General features: G+C 40.8%; 1 protein-coding gene across 7 annotated transcripts in view; it reads right to left on the bottom strand.

Annotated features, from left to right (window-relative positions):
- CAMK2D (calcium/calmodulin dependent protein kinase II delta) overlaps positions 1 to 14,513 on the bottom strand; it is a 145,810-nt gene that overhangs the window by 26,950 nt on the left and 104,347 nt on the right. For 3 of the 7 annotated variants that reach the window (XM_088660423.1, XM_088660424.1, XM_035113118.3), the window contains exons 13-15: positions 10,680 to 10,717; positions 3,068 to 3,127; positions 1,342 to 1,383 (exon numbers count right to left, since the gene is read on the bottom strand). In XM_088660423.1, the coding sequence (XP_088516549.1) occupies positions 1,342 to 1,383; positions 3,068 to 3,127; positions 10,680 to 10,717 (140 nt within the window). Of the gene's footprint in view, positions 1 to 1,341; positions 1,384 to 3,067; positions 3,128 to 9,263; positions 9,297 to 10,679; positions 10,718 to 14,513 lie in introns of all 7 variants that reach the window. The other 4 variants (XM_035113116.3, XM_060278554.2, XM_035113119.3 and 1 more) reach the window with 2 other exon arrangements.

The raw sequence follows: 14,513 nt of genomic DNA, 5'->3' as shown, positions 1-14,513 counted from the left end.
AATTTAACTCTCCAACAGTGACAAAAGGATAGAAAATGGGTTCCTTTTCTCCTGCAAAGGAAAGCTGCTAATTCCAGGGTTCTAGCACTACCACACCAGCCATGGCTCAACAGTTGCTTAGCCCATTTTTATGTCCATGCAAGGAAAGGGGGGAAATTGATATGCAATCCAATCCAACAAACACAGCCATCATAAACAGCAGACATTAAAAAACAAACGACCAAAAATGCAATAAAATCATACTCATGGAATCCAGAGAACATCCTTGCCAGCCCAGATGTGAGCATCTGGAAGATGTTCTGAACAATTTCTGAAGTTTAGTGAAGAAAAGCATTGCACAGAGCGGGGGGGGGGGGAGCTACAGGTCCATTGGCTAGTAAGTTCCCTTTCCCCTTCTACTGGTTCCCTTGCAGTCTTAAAGTTTTTGCTTTTGGCCTGGCCCCAATGTTTCCCCCCAGCTGGACAGAAAGACTTGGTTCCAAGGGCACCCCAAGAAGGTGAAATCTGAGTAGGACACAAGTTACAACTATCACTTTCCTGGCCAAGAGTAGCCTCATCCTTGGAACTATTATTCGTGTACAGGAAATGCTTATATTTGGGGGAGGTGGGGAACTTGAACCTGTTTATAGATCAACCTTCCCCAACCTGATGCCCTCCATAGGTTTTGGATGACAACTTCCACTCCCTGATCATCGGTCACTCTGGCTGGGATGAGAGTTGCAGTCCACAGCATACAGAGAGCATCAGGTAAGAAAGTCTGATGCAGAAGAATGCATGGAAGATAGCACAGTGAAGTGTGTGTGAGCATTTATCATTTTTACGTGTATTTATCATTTTTTTACGTGTATGATTTGCAACAAGCACCCCGACACGCCCCCTCCCAAAATAAAAGGTTATACAACAATGAATGAGCATGCTCAAAAACAGATGGGACAAATCTCCAAAAGTGCCTTTCTGGAACTTCGGTCAAGTGTTGCATATGAAAAGCCTGAACCACACTCTGCATCTGAGGAGGAACTTCTTTTTCTCTGCAAGAACATTAAGTTCCAGGTTAGAAGCTAGAGATGTACACCAAAAGTGTGGAACAGCTTCTACCAGAGCACCTCTGGCACAGGTGAGGAAACTTAGAAATAGTGCAGAAATGGGCTCACTGCAGGATTCCATTACAAGAGAAGCAATTCTCTGCAGGCTTCACTAGAAGACTGAATACCAGGTAGCTAATTTCCTAGCTAAAGCCCACATAATGCACACGCTGTGGGGTGTGTGTTTTCTTTTTGGGGGGGGGCTGGATGGAATGTGGAATCTGAAAAGTGCAGGACAGCATTGGTTCTTTCTGAATACCTTATTTCCATCTGGGTTGTGGATTACGGTAGTTTGGGGCTCCTGAGTGAGAATAAAATAAGAGAGAGAAAACAGTTCTCGGTAAATAGATTTCTCACGTGTGAGAAGGAGAACGAGAAGAGCCAGATGACAAGGGCTAAGCACTGACAAGAGCTAAGGCAAAGTTAGCTACTGTCAGAGGATGAAACTGGCAAGCCAGCAAGAAAGGCCACCGTATCTACTGTAGCAGCATGCAAAGACCTTATTCATGATTTAACACATGTGCAGGGCTTTGAAGGAGATCTAAAGAGGCACCAATTCTCACAACGTCTTCCAAATCAAACTGCTGGCCAGTTTTTTTAACCTTCCACCTCCAAAGATTAGCTCACGGTTTCAACTAGGCAGAAATGCAACTACCATTTTTGCAACTAGGTCAATTTACTAAAGAACGACGGTGCAGCCTATAAAGGTTAAAGAAGAGCCAAAATGGGATGAGCAGGTTCAGGAAAAGATATATAAAACCCTAAGCACCAAAGAGTATTGCTACCTTCAGATCCTTTCATTTCACAGAGATTAACACTCACGGTAGGAAATGCTGTAATCTCAGAGTCTAATATCCCTCCAGCCATCTGCAGGAGTATCTCTAGGGTTGGTGACACACAGGCACACATTTGGGCAATTCCTGGTAGAAGACTCTATAAAGCCGATACTTTTCAGAATACTTAGTAGTGGGAAGTTCCATGGGGAATATTCAATGGGACTGTCATGCACAAAACCATAGGTGCCAGTACTTTAAAACAGGAAAGACCTTTCTTCAAAAGGGTTTACCAAAACATGGTAGGTTGGATGCCACTGACAATATGCTAATTGTTAATGGAAAGGTTATTAATTTTGAGATTTTGCTGCATGGCCTAGAGAAATCAGAATAAGTAACCTAAGCAAGGTTATGACTCATGAGCTACACATTCACCACAGAGCCTATTATGGAGTAATGACTCCTATGTATTAAAGCAGGCGCCCCAAACTCGGCCCTCCAGATGTTTTGGGACTGCAACTCCCATCATCCATGACCACTGGTCCTGTTAGCTAGGGGTGATGGGAGTTGTAGCCCCAAAACATCTGGAGGGCCGAGTTTGGGGGTGCCTGTATTAGCTGTGGTATATAACCAGCTTTAGAAATAGATGCCTCTTGATCCCAGTAAGTGAAGTCTTGCAAAGCCCTGCTGTGTTTTTTGTTTTTTTGAAAGAGTAAATAATGAGAAGCTGAATAAGGTCTACTTGGTGGTTGCCTAGCAATAATCTTGTTAGCTCTCCTTGATTTTGACACTCACATTATAGTTGAGAGGGAAAAGTAGGAAGAAAGTTTGTTTAAGCCTCATTTATAAATACTGGAACACTCATCAGACGAAGAGCTAAGGGCAACACAAAAGCACATTCTATTCACTTTCTGACACAGCATGCAATGAAATTCAACTACAGCTACCAAAGCTACTACACAACCACATCCATTTTCCATGTCACATTGGCTAATTAGAAACACACTGTTTCACAATCAACTGCCTCTTTATACACACACATAAATAATATGCATATATTAAAAAGTGCAATCCCCAGTTCCCGAGAGAGAGAAAAAAATAGCGCAAAAATTTCAGAAAGCAAGCAAGGAAGAGGGGAGAGGGGAGGAAAAAGGGAGAGAAAACTCAGAAACAGAACTCAAAAGCAAGTTAAAAGGAAAAAGCCAGGTATACCAGCGTTGGGGTAGGAATATTTTCTTTGGGGCTGGTTACCACGTTGGTTTTGTTGTTTATCTGTAGGTATGCAGAAAAATAGAAACAAACAAGCCTTAGACCTCTCACAGCAGATAATCATATCTATATCTCCCTATATAGAATACTTATACACAGATATAGATATGGAGATAAAGATTGACGGAGGTATGAATTTATAAAAAATCAAAGGCAACAATGACAACAGATTTGAGTAGGTACTATAGCAGCTTCTCCCAGTGCCGTTCATAATGAAATGCCCCTGGAGGTGCTGTATAGACATGTATGGTTTCAGCTATGTTACTAGTATTTTTTTTTTTTAAAAAAAGCTCAAACCAAGCAATATGCAATTAATGCAGGAAATGAGAGAGAATAGGCCTACATTTCCAATGACCTGTTCATCACCTCCCATCTTTGGATGTGATGCTATTTAATAAATTGCACCAGGTCTGAGTTTAGCTTGGGAGTCAACTAAGCTAGAGGCCCATATAAATCTTGAACTCCTGCTGTTGGTATAGCAGAGTACCGCCTTGCTATTGATAAAGTGAGTTCAGTATTTATCCTTGGACTGAAATGCATTTGGTATTTCACGGACAGCATACACAGTTTTATTTTGTCATACGTGTTGCCTCCAGAAGTCTATATATTTAGGCCGGACATAAAATGTTTAAAGGTTATTAGCTTTACAGTTTCGAAAACACCCTTATTGCCCTAAATTAGGCCCGAATGTGTTACAGCATGCTGCAAGCTGGTTCTCTGGACACAACTGGGATTCAATTGAACCAGAAAACAAAATGTATATTCAACATAATTTAAATATTGTAGCTTACAGAGCCTCTTTACCATTGATCATTTCAAGTCAATGCAGGAAAAGATGTCAGCTGTGTTTTTCGGCAGAATGTGAATGTGGAGTATTAAAAGGGCATGATTTTGTATTCCGGGAAGTGTGTGCTAAAGTGATATACACAGAGTGCTGGATATGAGCGTGGAAGACCTCCTTTCAAGCAGAAGACTGATTTGTTTTTCTCTCTAATATCGTGAGTAGTTTTGAACCAGGCAAGGGCGACATAGCCTTAAACACAACAGAAAAGCTAATTACATTGCACCCTAGAATAAACCCCCAAAACTATTTCAGTTCTTAGATGCATTTAAAATGCTGATCCACACTTATATATCAAGTATTTTATTCATAATAGAAGTAAACTGAATATTTAAAAGTTAAGATTCAGTAAAATTTAATTATAACTAAAACTGGCAGAAGGAGCTGTCACATATCTTCCGGTGAAAACCTGCCCTTTGGTTTTACCAGCTCTAGCTGTAAGAGGAGCAGAGCTGCATATAAATAAGATAGAAAGTTTAGCTGATCAGTAATACAGGATATTTAATGCTCCACTAACACAAAGAACAGAGAAGGTAAAATGTTACATGTGAAAGAAAAGCAAGAATGGAAACACATAAATCTTAGCTGACCATTTGTAAAACTCAATGGAATGTCTATTTATAAACAGAACAAATATTTTATGTTGTTACATGGGATGTCCACTTTTAACCTACTCAGATAACTAAGTAGGTAGTACAAAAAGTATTGGTTGTCATATTTTAAAATAAAAAGCAATGGTAGGAATATGTTAACCCATGGCATTGAAGGTGTATTTTTATTATAGGACCATATAACACCAGTCCTAAAAGAACTACATTGGTTCCCAGTACGTTTCCGAGCACAATTCCCCAAAGTGTTGGCGCTGTATACTCAAAAGAGTGTCTTTGTCTCCACTGTTCAGGCCAGACACTGAGGTCCAGCTCCAAAGAGTTCCCTCATTGTGAGAAGTGAAGTTACAGGGAACCAGGCAGAGGGCTTTCTCAGTAATGGTGCCTGACCTGCTGAACGCCCTCCCATCAGATGTCCAAGAGAGAAATAATTATACAACCTTCTGTAGATATCTGAAGGCAGCCCTGTATTGGGAAGCTTTTAATGTATGATGTTCTGTTGTGTTTTTGTATATTGTGTTGGAAGCCACCCAGAGTGGCTGGGGCAAGCCACGCAGATGGGTGGGGGTACAAAAATATTTTTATCATCTTCTTCTTCTTCTTCTTCTTATTATTATTATTATTATTATTATTCTGCTAAAAATGCTGAGGGCATGATTAGAAGTAATTATATTGATGAATGGTTGTAGCTATTTTAATACATGACTTAAGAGATTCACATCATCAAAATTCTATCCCAGATTGTAAAAAAAAAAATTAAAAAATTATGGGTGTAACCCATGGAATTCACAGTGTTGAATAAATTGCCTTTGGTCTTACCTGCAAAATGGGATTATGAATGATATGCCTTGAGAGTTCTTAAGCTAAATGAAGTAAGATCAGTGTATGCACAGATCCCTGTGCACAGTAACACAGCGGAGGATACTTGGGTGCTACACATGCCTTTGTTGATCGTTTACCATGAGTGTGCAGAAAACGCCTGGAAGAGGAACAAAGCTCCATCACTGGCTTCATGTTGTGTCTAAACTGAGGGTTGTGGTTTGCTTCACACCATAAAACCTTTTGTTAAGCCAAAGTTTCTTCTTGGCTTACCAATCATAGTTTGGAGTGAAGCATATCGCGGGTATAATGGTTGTTCCTGCTGGTTAGAGGGCAGGAGTGAAGGGCACAGTGCTCTGTGCATTCATGGTAAACCATTAACTATGGCTTACCGTGATGTATGAACAGGGCTTCTGTCTGCCTTCAGTAAGAGAACAAAAAAGGATTCAGATATGTAAAATGGGAGGCTTAACAATGCATTCAATAGGATTTACAATACCACATGGTGTTTTTACAACACCACATGGTGTTGTGCAGCACGACAATTGTGGTTTGTTTTTCCCTAGAGTGGTAGAATTCTAATAAGCTCTGAGGTGCCAGACTACATTATTAGCCAGATTTCTATTAAGTTGCTTTGTTTACTTATTCTTCTAGAACCAGTAGTGCTGTATGCGATATGTACTAACAAAAGTTATTTTGAACACCCAGTGTCGTGCCCACAGGGGTGCCTCGGAAGGTAAATGCATATATATGCAAATAACTTTTTAGAAATCCGTACTATATATTGAAAGTGTGGTATGTATTCAGGATCCCTCCTCACAATATGTTTTCAATTAAACACTTATTTTTCTTACTGAACAGTGACTACATTAGATTTGGAATTACGAAGATAGCACGTGCAAAAAAGGAAAGAAAAAGAAAATGCACTATTTATGCCTTTTTCTGTGTACCATAAGAGTATAGGCTGGTGTGCATATGATGCTTGCTGAACTACAGTTTAGCACTATGTGTATTTGCTAGAATAGGCCTAAGCTAGGCACTGGGCCCCCGGGCTCCCCTTACATATGGTGCAAAACCATGGGTTTGGATTGCTTGCTCTCACAAGCAATAAATAAATAAAAGCAAAGACTTAACTGAAATATAATTTGGCCCTCACAAAAGTATCATTCTAAAAATAGAAGAAAAGCAAAATGATCACAAACAAAAGGGGTCAATATGGGTGGTATCCTGAGCAGGAATCAAATATAAAGTATCACTCAAGCAACTTTCATCTCTGGAAGAACATCCTTCCAATAGAAAAAGGGTGGAGACATTCACTTGTATATTGCAAGTGCAGATATACACTTTGAAGTTGTATTCCAGCCCCCTTACAAAATGTGTTGAGAGAGCCATGGAAGTATTTGTTTACTGTAATGATGGGAGGTATTACCGGTAGTGCATGCCTTTTAGGATCAAACTAGATGCAACATTAATTGCATATGAACAATTAACATGCACTTTCAAAATGTAAATAAATCGAGGGAGGAAAGTAAGATCAGGTTTAGCTCCTTCTCTCCTGATAAGATTTACACCCCCACCCCCCAAAACTGTTCTTGCCCTTGGAGGGAAGCTCCCATTGGAGACAGAAAAGGGGACAGACCTGAGTGAAGCCGCTGACCCATTCCCAAAATGAAGTTTTATTGATTATGCAGACTACTTGCTAATTAGGTTCCCCACTTGACATGAGCTCAGTCAAGTTTTGGCCAAGGCAAGTCCATTTGCCATATATATACCATATTACATATGACATCAGGTATGGTGCTTGCTGGCATTGTCAACCAACTGACTGATGGAGCATGCAAAGCCCTGTGCCTTTTCTCACAGAGTTGATTTCAAATCTCTCAGGCAAAGAAAAATAGGTCATGTGACAAGCTTGGCTTGCTACAGGTGAGGGTGGTAAGAATCGAGTTCCTCATTCCTGAGCTAAAGTAACATATCAGCCCTACAAAATACTTGGAAATGTTCCTAGGAAACCTACCACTGATTTCTGAGAATTCTCAAAGCTGGAAACCACCTTATTTGTGTTCAAGGAAGTTTTGGTGGCACCACTGAAAGCAACATGTATGCCTACAAACAGCTGTGCAATATTCTTAATTATAAGCAATTAACAATGGAAAGATGCGTAAACTGTGTGTCAAAAGGTAAAACCCTTCTTGCAAGCATGCTGACCACAATCCATCTTCTGTTGAAGTCAGCGGGGTGACAGAACTCCCACTGCTGGATTGTACAGTTTGGGTAGGGTTTCTATAAGGACACACTTTGGAAACAGGAATTTAAGAAGATTTTCTTGCAAATGAAGCTCACTTTGCAGAGCCAGGCACAATTCAAAATATGCCATTCACCATTTCCTTATTTCTGACGGAAGAGCCCCTCACCCAGCCCCGTCCTTCTACGAGGACAGGGACAGTGGGCTGAATACTGAGCTGGACTGTAGTGTTTACATTTATATCCCACCTTTTCTTCAAGGAGTTTAAGGTTCTTCCTCTCCCCATTTTATCTTTACAACAAACCTGTGAGGTAGGTTAAGCTGAGAGGCTGTGACTGGCCCAAGGTCACCCAGAAAGCTTCATGGCTAAGTGGGGATTGGAACCATGGTCTCCCATGTACACCACACTGACTATAGCCATATAAAGTTAGGCAGGACGTCATGAGGCAATTACCCACCTTTCCAAAACTAAACGTTCACGTCAACAAATGTGTGACTGGTACAGTAGATACAGGACTGTTGAGTGGGTTTCAAGAGAGTATCTTATAATACATGATGCAGTATGTTTGGCAAACTGGCAGTTAAGGCCAGCCATACACTTAACTGTGTATTCCACATACCTGCTGCTGCCACCTTCATTTACATTTGACTTGGCTCTGCTTCCTACCTACCTTTGTCCTCTATGCTAGTCAAGGGGCAACTTTAAATTTGCTTAATTCATACGACATTGCACAGTGTTTGGTAGTAGTCTGCTCTGTTTTTATTTGTCTCGTGTATCTGTAGGTAAAATACCTGTGGATGTAGTCGTCACCTCTATCAAGAACTAACTACAGAGCTTTACTATTCATCAGCAGAATGACAAGTACTAGAAAGGAGAGGTCCTTCAGAAGCACTTGCTCTTTTTAAGAGGAATGAAATGTATAGTTAAATGTTGGAATAAATTTTCACACCATGTGGTACCTGCAGTGGAATACAGGAGGTGGTATAAGAGAAAGGGTAAAAGCAGGGACCAAATTTTATTGTTTATTGCAAATACTGCACAATACTCACAGGAACCAGGCACTGGCTTGAGCAATAATTCAGTTTTCATATTACAAACACCTCGACATATAATTGAAGGGACAGCCCTATCATGTTCTTACATTTTCAGAAATCTCACCTACGTTTAATACCAGGAGACCACAACAACTATACAGAAGGTTTTTTGAATAACAATGATATTGTAGCAGAACAGTTGCACTGGCCATTGCTGCATCTACTTTGCACTGATATTTGCACAGTCTATGAGATGGGTGCAGAATCTGTGGTTTCCAAATGTTGATGGACTACAAAATGCATCATCCCTGGCCACTGGCCACACTGGCAAGAGCTGATGGGAACTGAGGTGCAGCAACACCTGGAAGGACACAGCTTTCTCACCCTCGTCTGTGACCTTGGCTCTGGAAGAACTGATAGCAATTAATTCAGGACGTCATGTTACACTGAACTGACGCAGAAGTTACAAGCCTGTATTTTAAAAGTCTTGCAGCTTCCTTGTGCTACGTCAACAGATCTAAATGCAAGTATTTCATCTCTTAAGTGTGAACGTTTCACAGGAGGAAAAATCTGGCAGATAAAGATCCTCACCATCATCTGAACACTCGAACTTGACTTCCTTTTCTGATTTGACCAGTCAGAGAGAAAGGAAAAGAAGAAAATGTGACTGGTTGGATTTGAGGTATCAATGCATGGAGAACAGTTTACTGTTTGTTTGTTCTAAGAACAGCCTATTATACAGGTATTCAGGATGGGAGTGGGATCTCCTGCATGAGAAAAATTGTGAAAACAAATACTTTGATAAGATGCACACTCTCCACCCACCACTTCATAGGACTGCAAATACAAAGGCAAAACAGAGTCCTGAACACACAGCAAAGAAGACCCCCATAAGTGTAGTGGTACTAGCAAAGTGTTGGCAGCAATTATACTTAGCATTGCTGTTTAAACAGACCAATTTTGACAGAGGTGGTTACAGACAAACAAGAGCTTAAAACTGAATGAAACAAGCTATCTGAATTGGAACACGTTTTAGTTAAGTTGCCCTATTAAAATTACCCAGTTAGGAACTCTGGAGAGGACCAGGTTGACTTTGTAAAGTGCCCAAATTACTGAAGGCAGTGGAGATGGACACCCTGTATTCCCCTCAGTGATTCAAGCAATATATTGAAAAAGGTCCAGTTAATCTTGGAATTTGTGCTTGGTCCATGGAAGCAATAGGTTGCCAATGGCTGTTTTGAAAAAGACAGGTTGGACCTAAGTGATTAGGGTGCCTTTAAGGGAACTATGAAAGGGTATAAATGTAATGAGTCCAAGAGAAATATACAGTGAATTAGATATTCAAAGGTAAGTAACAAAATTCAAAAAAAAATTGCAAGGATAAAAGCTGAGGTCAAATACATATTTCAATGAAAACTTGCAAAACAGAAGAAATGGAACTTACATTTTCTAATATTAGCTGGATTACTTTATTTAATCTTGTGTTGACAAGTCCTTCTGGGAAGAAGAAATACCCCCCCCCCCAGCTCTTCCTTGGCTATTTTGCAAAGAATTTACCCAGAATTTACAGAGCTTCTCTCCTATTATGGAATTCTGAGGTCACCCAAGTTTAGAAACTCTAAATCACACAGGAAAACTGCAAGATTGTTCTGCTTCTTACGGACATCTTTTATTCAGTGTAAACTTATGCACTGACTTCCGCCAAAGCACACCAACTACTTCTGGCAGAATCCAGCTCAAGGGCTGCCAACACCTGAGGTATAACCTTCTGACAAATGGAATGCCAAGGACACATGGAGGCTGCCTTCCCAAATGGCTGGTCAATGATCAGCTGCAAATCGGTGACTTAAGTTTATTCAAGCATATATATTTTCTTTTTCTTAAAAAGCAAAACCTAAAGGAAGAGGACGTTATTTCGGTGCCAAAGTAAAGAGAATTTAGAAAGTCACATGGTAATGAAAAGTAAATGAGACATATCATTAGATGACCTCAGTATTTGTAGCCTACCTTCACTCCATCAGGTTTCTTCAGTAAACTCTTGGCTGCTATAAATTGAAAGGAAATAAACAATGTCAGCCAATGTAATTCAAAATCAATGAAACAAAACAAACAAACTGGGTGTATTTTCTTTCTTTCTACTCTTTGCATTTATCATCACATTTAAAACATCTTACCACACCATGTTTATATTGTGCCTTGCAGTTTTATTTGTTTTAAATATGTGCTTGTAAGTAGTGATGTATGGAAGTGAGAGCTGGACCATAAAGAAGGCTGATCGCCGAAGAATTAATGCTTTTGAATTATGTTGCTGGAGGAGACTCTTGAGAGTCCCATGGACTGCAAGAAGATCAAACCTATCCATTCTGAAGGAAATCAGCCCTGAGTGCTCACTGGAAGGACAGATCCTGAAGCTGAGGCTCCAATACTTTGGCCACCTCATGAGAAGAGAAGACTCCCTGGAAAAGACCCTGATGTTGGGAAAGATGGAGGGCACTAAGAGAAGGGGACGACAGAGGACGAGATGGTTGGATAGTGTTCTTGAAGCTACTAACATGAGTTTGACCAAACTGCAAGAGGCGGTGGAAGACAGGAGTGCCTGGCTTGCTCTGGTCCATGGGGTCACGAAGAGTCGGACATGACTAAACAACAACAACGTATTAAGTATAAAAAGGTAAAGGACCCCTGACGTTAACGACTCTGGGGTTGCGGCATTCATCTCGCTTTACTGGCCGAGGGAGCCGATGATTGTCCGCAAACAGTTTTTCCAGGTCATGTGGCCAGCATGACGAAGCCGCTTCTGGCAAAACCAGAGCAGCACACGGAAACACCATTTATCTTCCCGCTGGAGTGGTGCCTATTTATCTAGTTTGATGTGCTTTCGGATGCCTATAATATTTTTATTGCTGTAGAGCATTAAAACCTCCACATAGAGGTAATATTGGCTATTAGATCCCTAGATTATTTCTGTCCATTCATGCAGACCTGGAACAGGTAACAACTTCTCTGGAAGACAAAACCGTTATATCCCAAGAATTTTTTTTGGCATAGAGGTGAAAGAGAAATAACAAGTTTTCCACTGCCATTCAGCAGTTTAAAACACATGCACTGAAACATCTACCTGTGAAAGGTATCTGGAAGACCAGCAGAGCATCATGTTACAGATGCAGTGAGTCTTAAAGCCTAGGTGCTGCAAACACAACTGGACCATTTTGAGATGCTATGTTACAAAAAAAGTGACTGGTACGTTTTGTTGTTGTTGTTTAGTCGGGTCCGACTCTTCGTGACCCAATGTACCAGAGCACGCCAGGAACTCCTATCCAGGTTCAGCTCTCACTTCCATACATCACAGTTCATAATACATTTTTAGTTCATAGAATTATAGAGTTGGAAGGGACCATGAGGGTAATTTAATCCAACTCCCTGCAATGCAAGAATCTTTTGCCCAATGTGGGGTTTGAACCCACGACCATGAAATTAAGTGTCTCATGCTCTACCAATTGAACTATTTGTCTCATAACACCTAGGTCCACCAACTGTAGATTGGTTTATAAGAACAACAATGCTACGGATAAATATATTTGATAGAATACTGGAAAAAGCCCAAGAAAAATGTATCCAAGTTGCTGTACTGAGCATCTGAGGAAAAACATCAGGTTCCAAGGATGGACTAATATCATGTGTCATACCTGGGGCCATTGTGTAGTTAAAAGAAAAAGGGAAAGTTTGGTGCATGATTTGTTTCCAGCAATTTGCCTGTAAAGCGTACTGTAGCTGAAATAAAAAAGACTAAACACTTCAATCCCACTGACTTCAATGAAACCTCAGCTATTATCAAATTAAACTTTTCATTGATTTAAGCATATCATACATATGGCCATGCAATAAATTGTGAACAATTTTTCCTGGACTGTGCTCAGCAGTTGTTGTTTTTAGAAAGAGAGCCAGAATTAGGAATACTTTGCAGTGATGCACAATATCATTTATTTCCATCTTCGTTGGTGGTCACATCTATCTTACTGTGGCTTTGTGCACACAAGAAATTTGCCCCAACAGAAGTGGTGTGGAAAAGACTAGGGTCAGATTATCGTTAAGAGTTTAAACCCAACTGCCATTAAAATTTTGCAATATTCAGACAGATATCATCACTTTCTTTTAGATTAAGGTGGTTCAGAATAATACTCATGTGTGAAAGTATGATGTTGATAATCACAAAGGAAGCAATTTTCCAAGTTATAAATGCATTTGGAACTATATCTTTCACATGATATTTTGAGGAAATTCAATACAAATATAACCATATTGGTACAAGTGAAAGAATTTTCCATGCAGATATAGAAAACAGGGAAACTGAGGATCTGTTTGGTAACTTACCAGGTGGAGTCTTGTGCATGGTGATGGGGACACAATTGCATACACAAGGAAATGTCTGCTATGGGTACTATACCTGCATAGATCTCCATCAGGAGTGGGGAACTCTTCCCAGCCTGAGGGCCACATTGCCTCCAGGCAGGGCGTTTCAGCAATGTGGCCCTCAATGCCTTTTGGGTGGCCCTTGGCAACATTTGATGCCCCCTCCCTGCAGTTCTTGTGCTACCTTCCGAAAGCCTGGTAAGGAAGGTGCTGGGCTTTAGAAATGAGGTGTGGGGGGCTCTGACAGGTTCCTAGCGTCCTCCAACCTTCTTCCCAAAGCCTAGTTTGTGCTTTCCCAGCTTGGGGGAGGAGGTGGGAGGGCTCTAGGACCCTGCCAGTGCCTTATGCTTCCTTCCCAAAGAAGGACGCCTTGCTTAGCTGGCTTTGGGAAGACAGAAGAAGGGCTGGGGAGGCATCAATTTTGGGCTCACTCTCCCCTTCGCACCAGGTGACAACGCAGTGTGCAGCCCACAGGTTCTATGTCCAAGTACTCTTGTGGCCTACTTGGTATGAAAAGTTGGACCGCTCTGCTCCAAGGGTCACATACCAATGGTGGGTGGACCATGGGCAAATGTGGGCAGATCAATCAATGGAATTTTTACCATTGCAGAGTAGGCTAGTTTCTACACACACTCCTCTTTGTCCTCCATCCGGGTAAGAAAGAGGAATTATCAGAGTTCAACGTCACATTCCAATCTGGCAGAATTACTCAAAGAGGGTGAGAAGAAGGGTCCATTAGGGATGGTGCTGGCCTGGAAAAGGTCCCAAGGGCTACGTAGGCTTGGAGGGCTGTATTCAGCACCAAGAGTTAAGGTTCCCCACCCCTGGTCTCCGTGAACAACCTGCAAGTTCATTTTCTAATTAATATAGCCCTCTTTTTGCGGAAGAAATAATGAGCAATCATACACACATGTTGCTTGCATCACCCATTACCTCATGTGGGAAATGGCAGAGCATAATGTGCTGCGCAAGCTCTTTCCCATACATACAGAAACCCATGGTCTTTATTCATCATATTTACTATTCCACTACAGTGATACAACTTACATTTAAAGAATAAGTCCTTTATCTGAGAATGAAGTAGCAACCCAACTGTCAACCATTAGAGCTAAATATCTGCCACAAACAATGAGGCAATTTGTGGCACTGTGCTGCAGCAGCAATCAGTACAACTGGACCACACATTTTTAAATATTAAAAACAATTAATGGATAAAAGCACAAATGAAAAGAATGGCAACTTTGCTAGTAACTAAGCTTAGTGAACTTGTGGCATGTTGGCTTACATGTAATGAGTACATGTTGGATTGGCTTTTGAAAGTTCTTTGGGTTATATTTCATTGTATAGCAACAGAACAACTATGACAGACATAAATTTGGAATTCACCCCTTCTGCTGTAATAAGTACTATGGGGCAGTGAGTAAAATCTAT

Source organism: Zootoca vivipara, chromosome Z1 (assembly GCF_965207765.1).
Source record: "Zootoca vivipara chromosome Z1, rZooViv2.hap1.1, whole genome shotgun sequence".
In the NCBI taxonomy this organism is placed as follows: Eukaryota; Metazoa; Chordata; class Lepidosauria; order Squamata; family Lacertidae; genus Zootoca; species Zootoca vivipara.
This window is presented reverse-complemented; position numbering and strand designations above follow the sequence as displayed.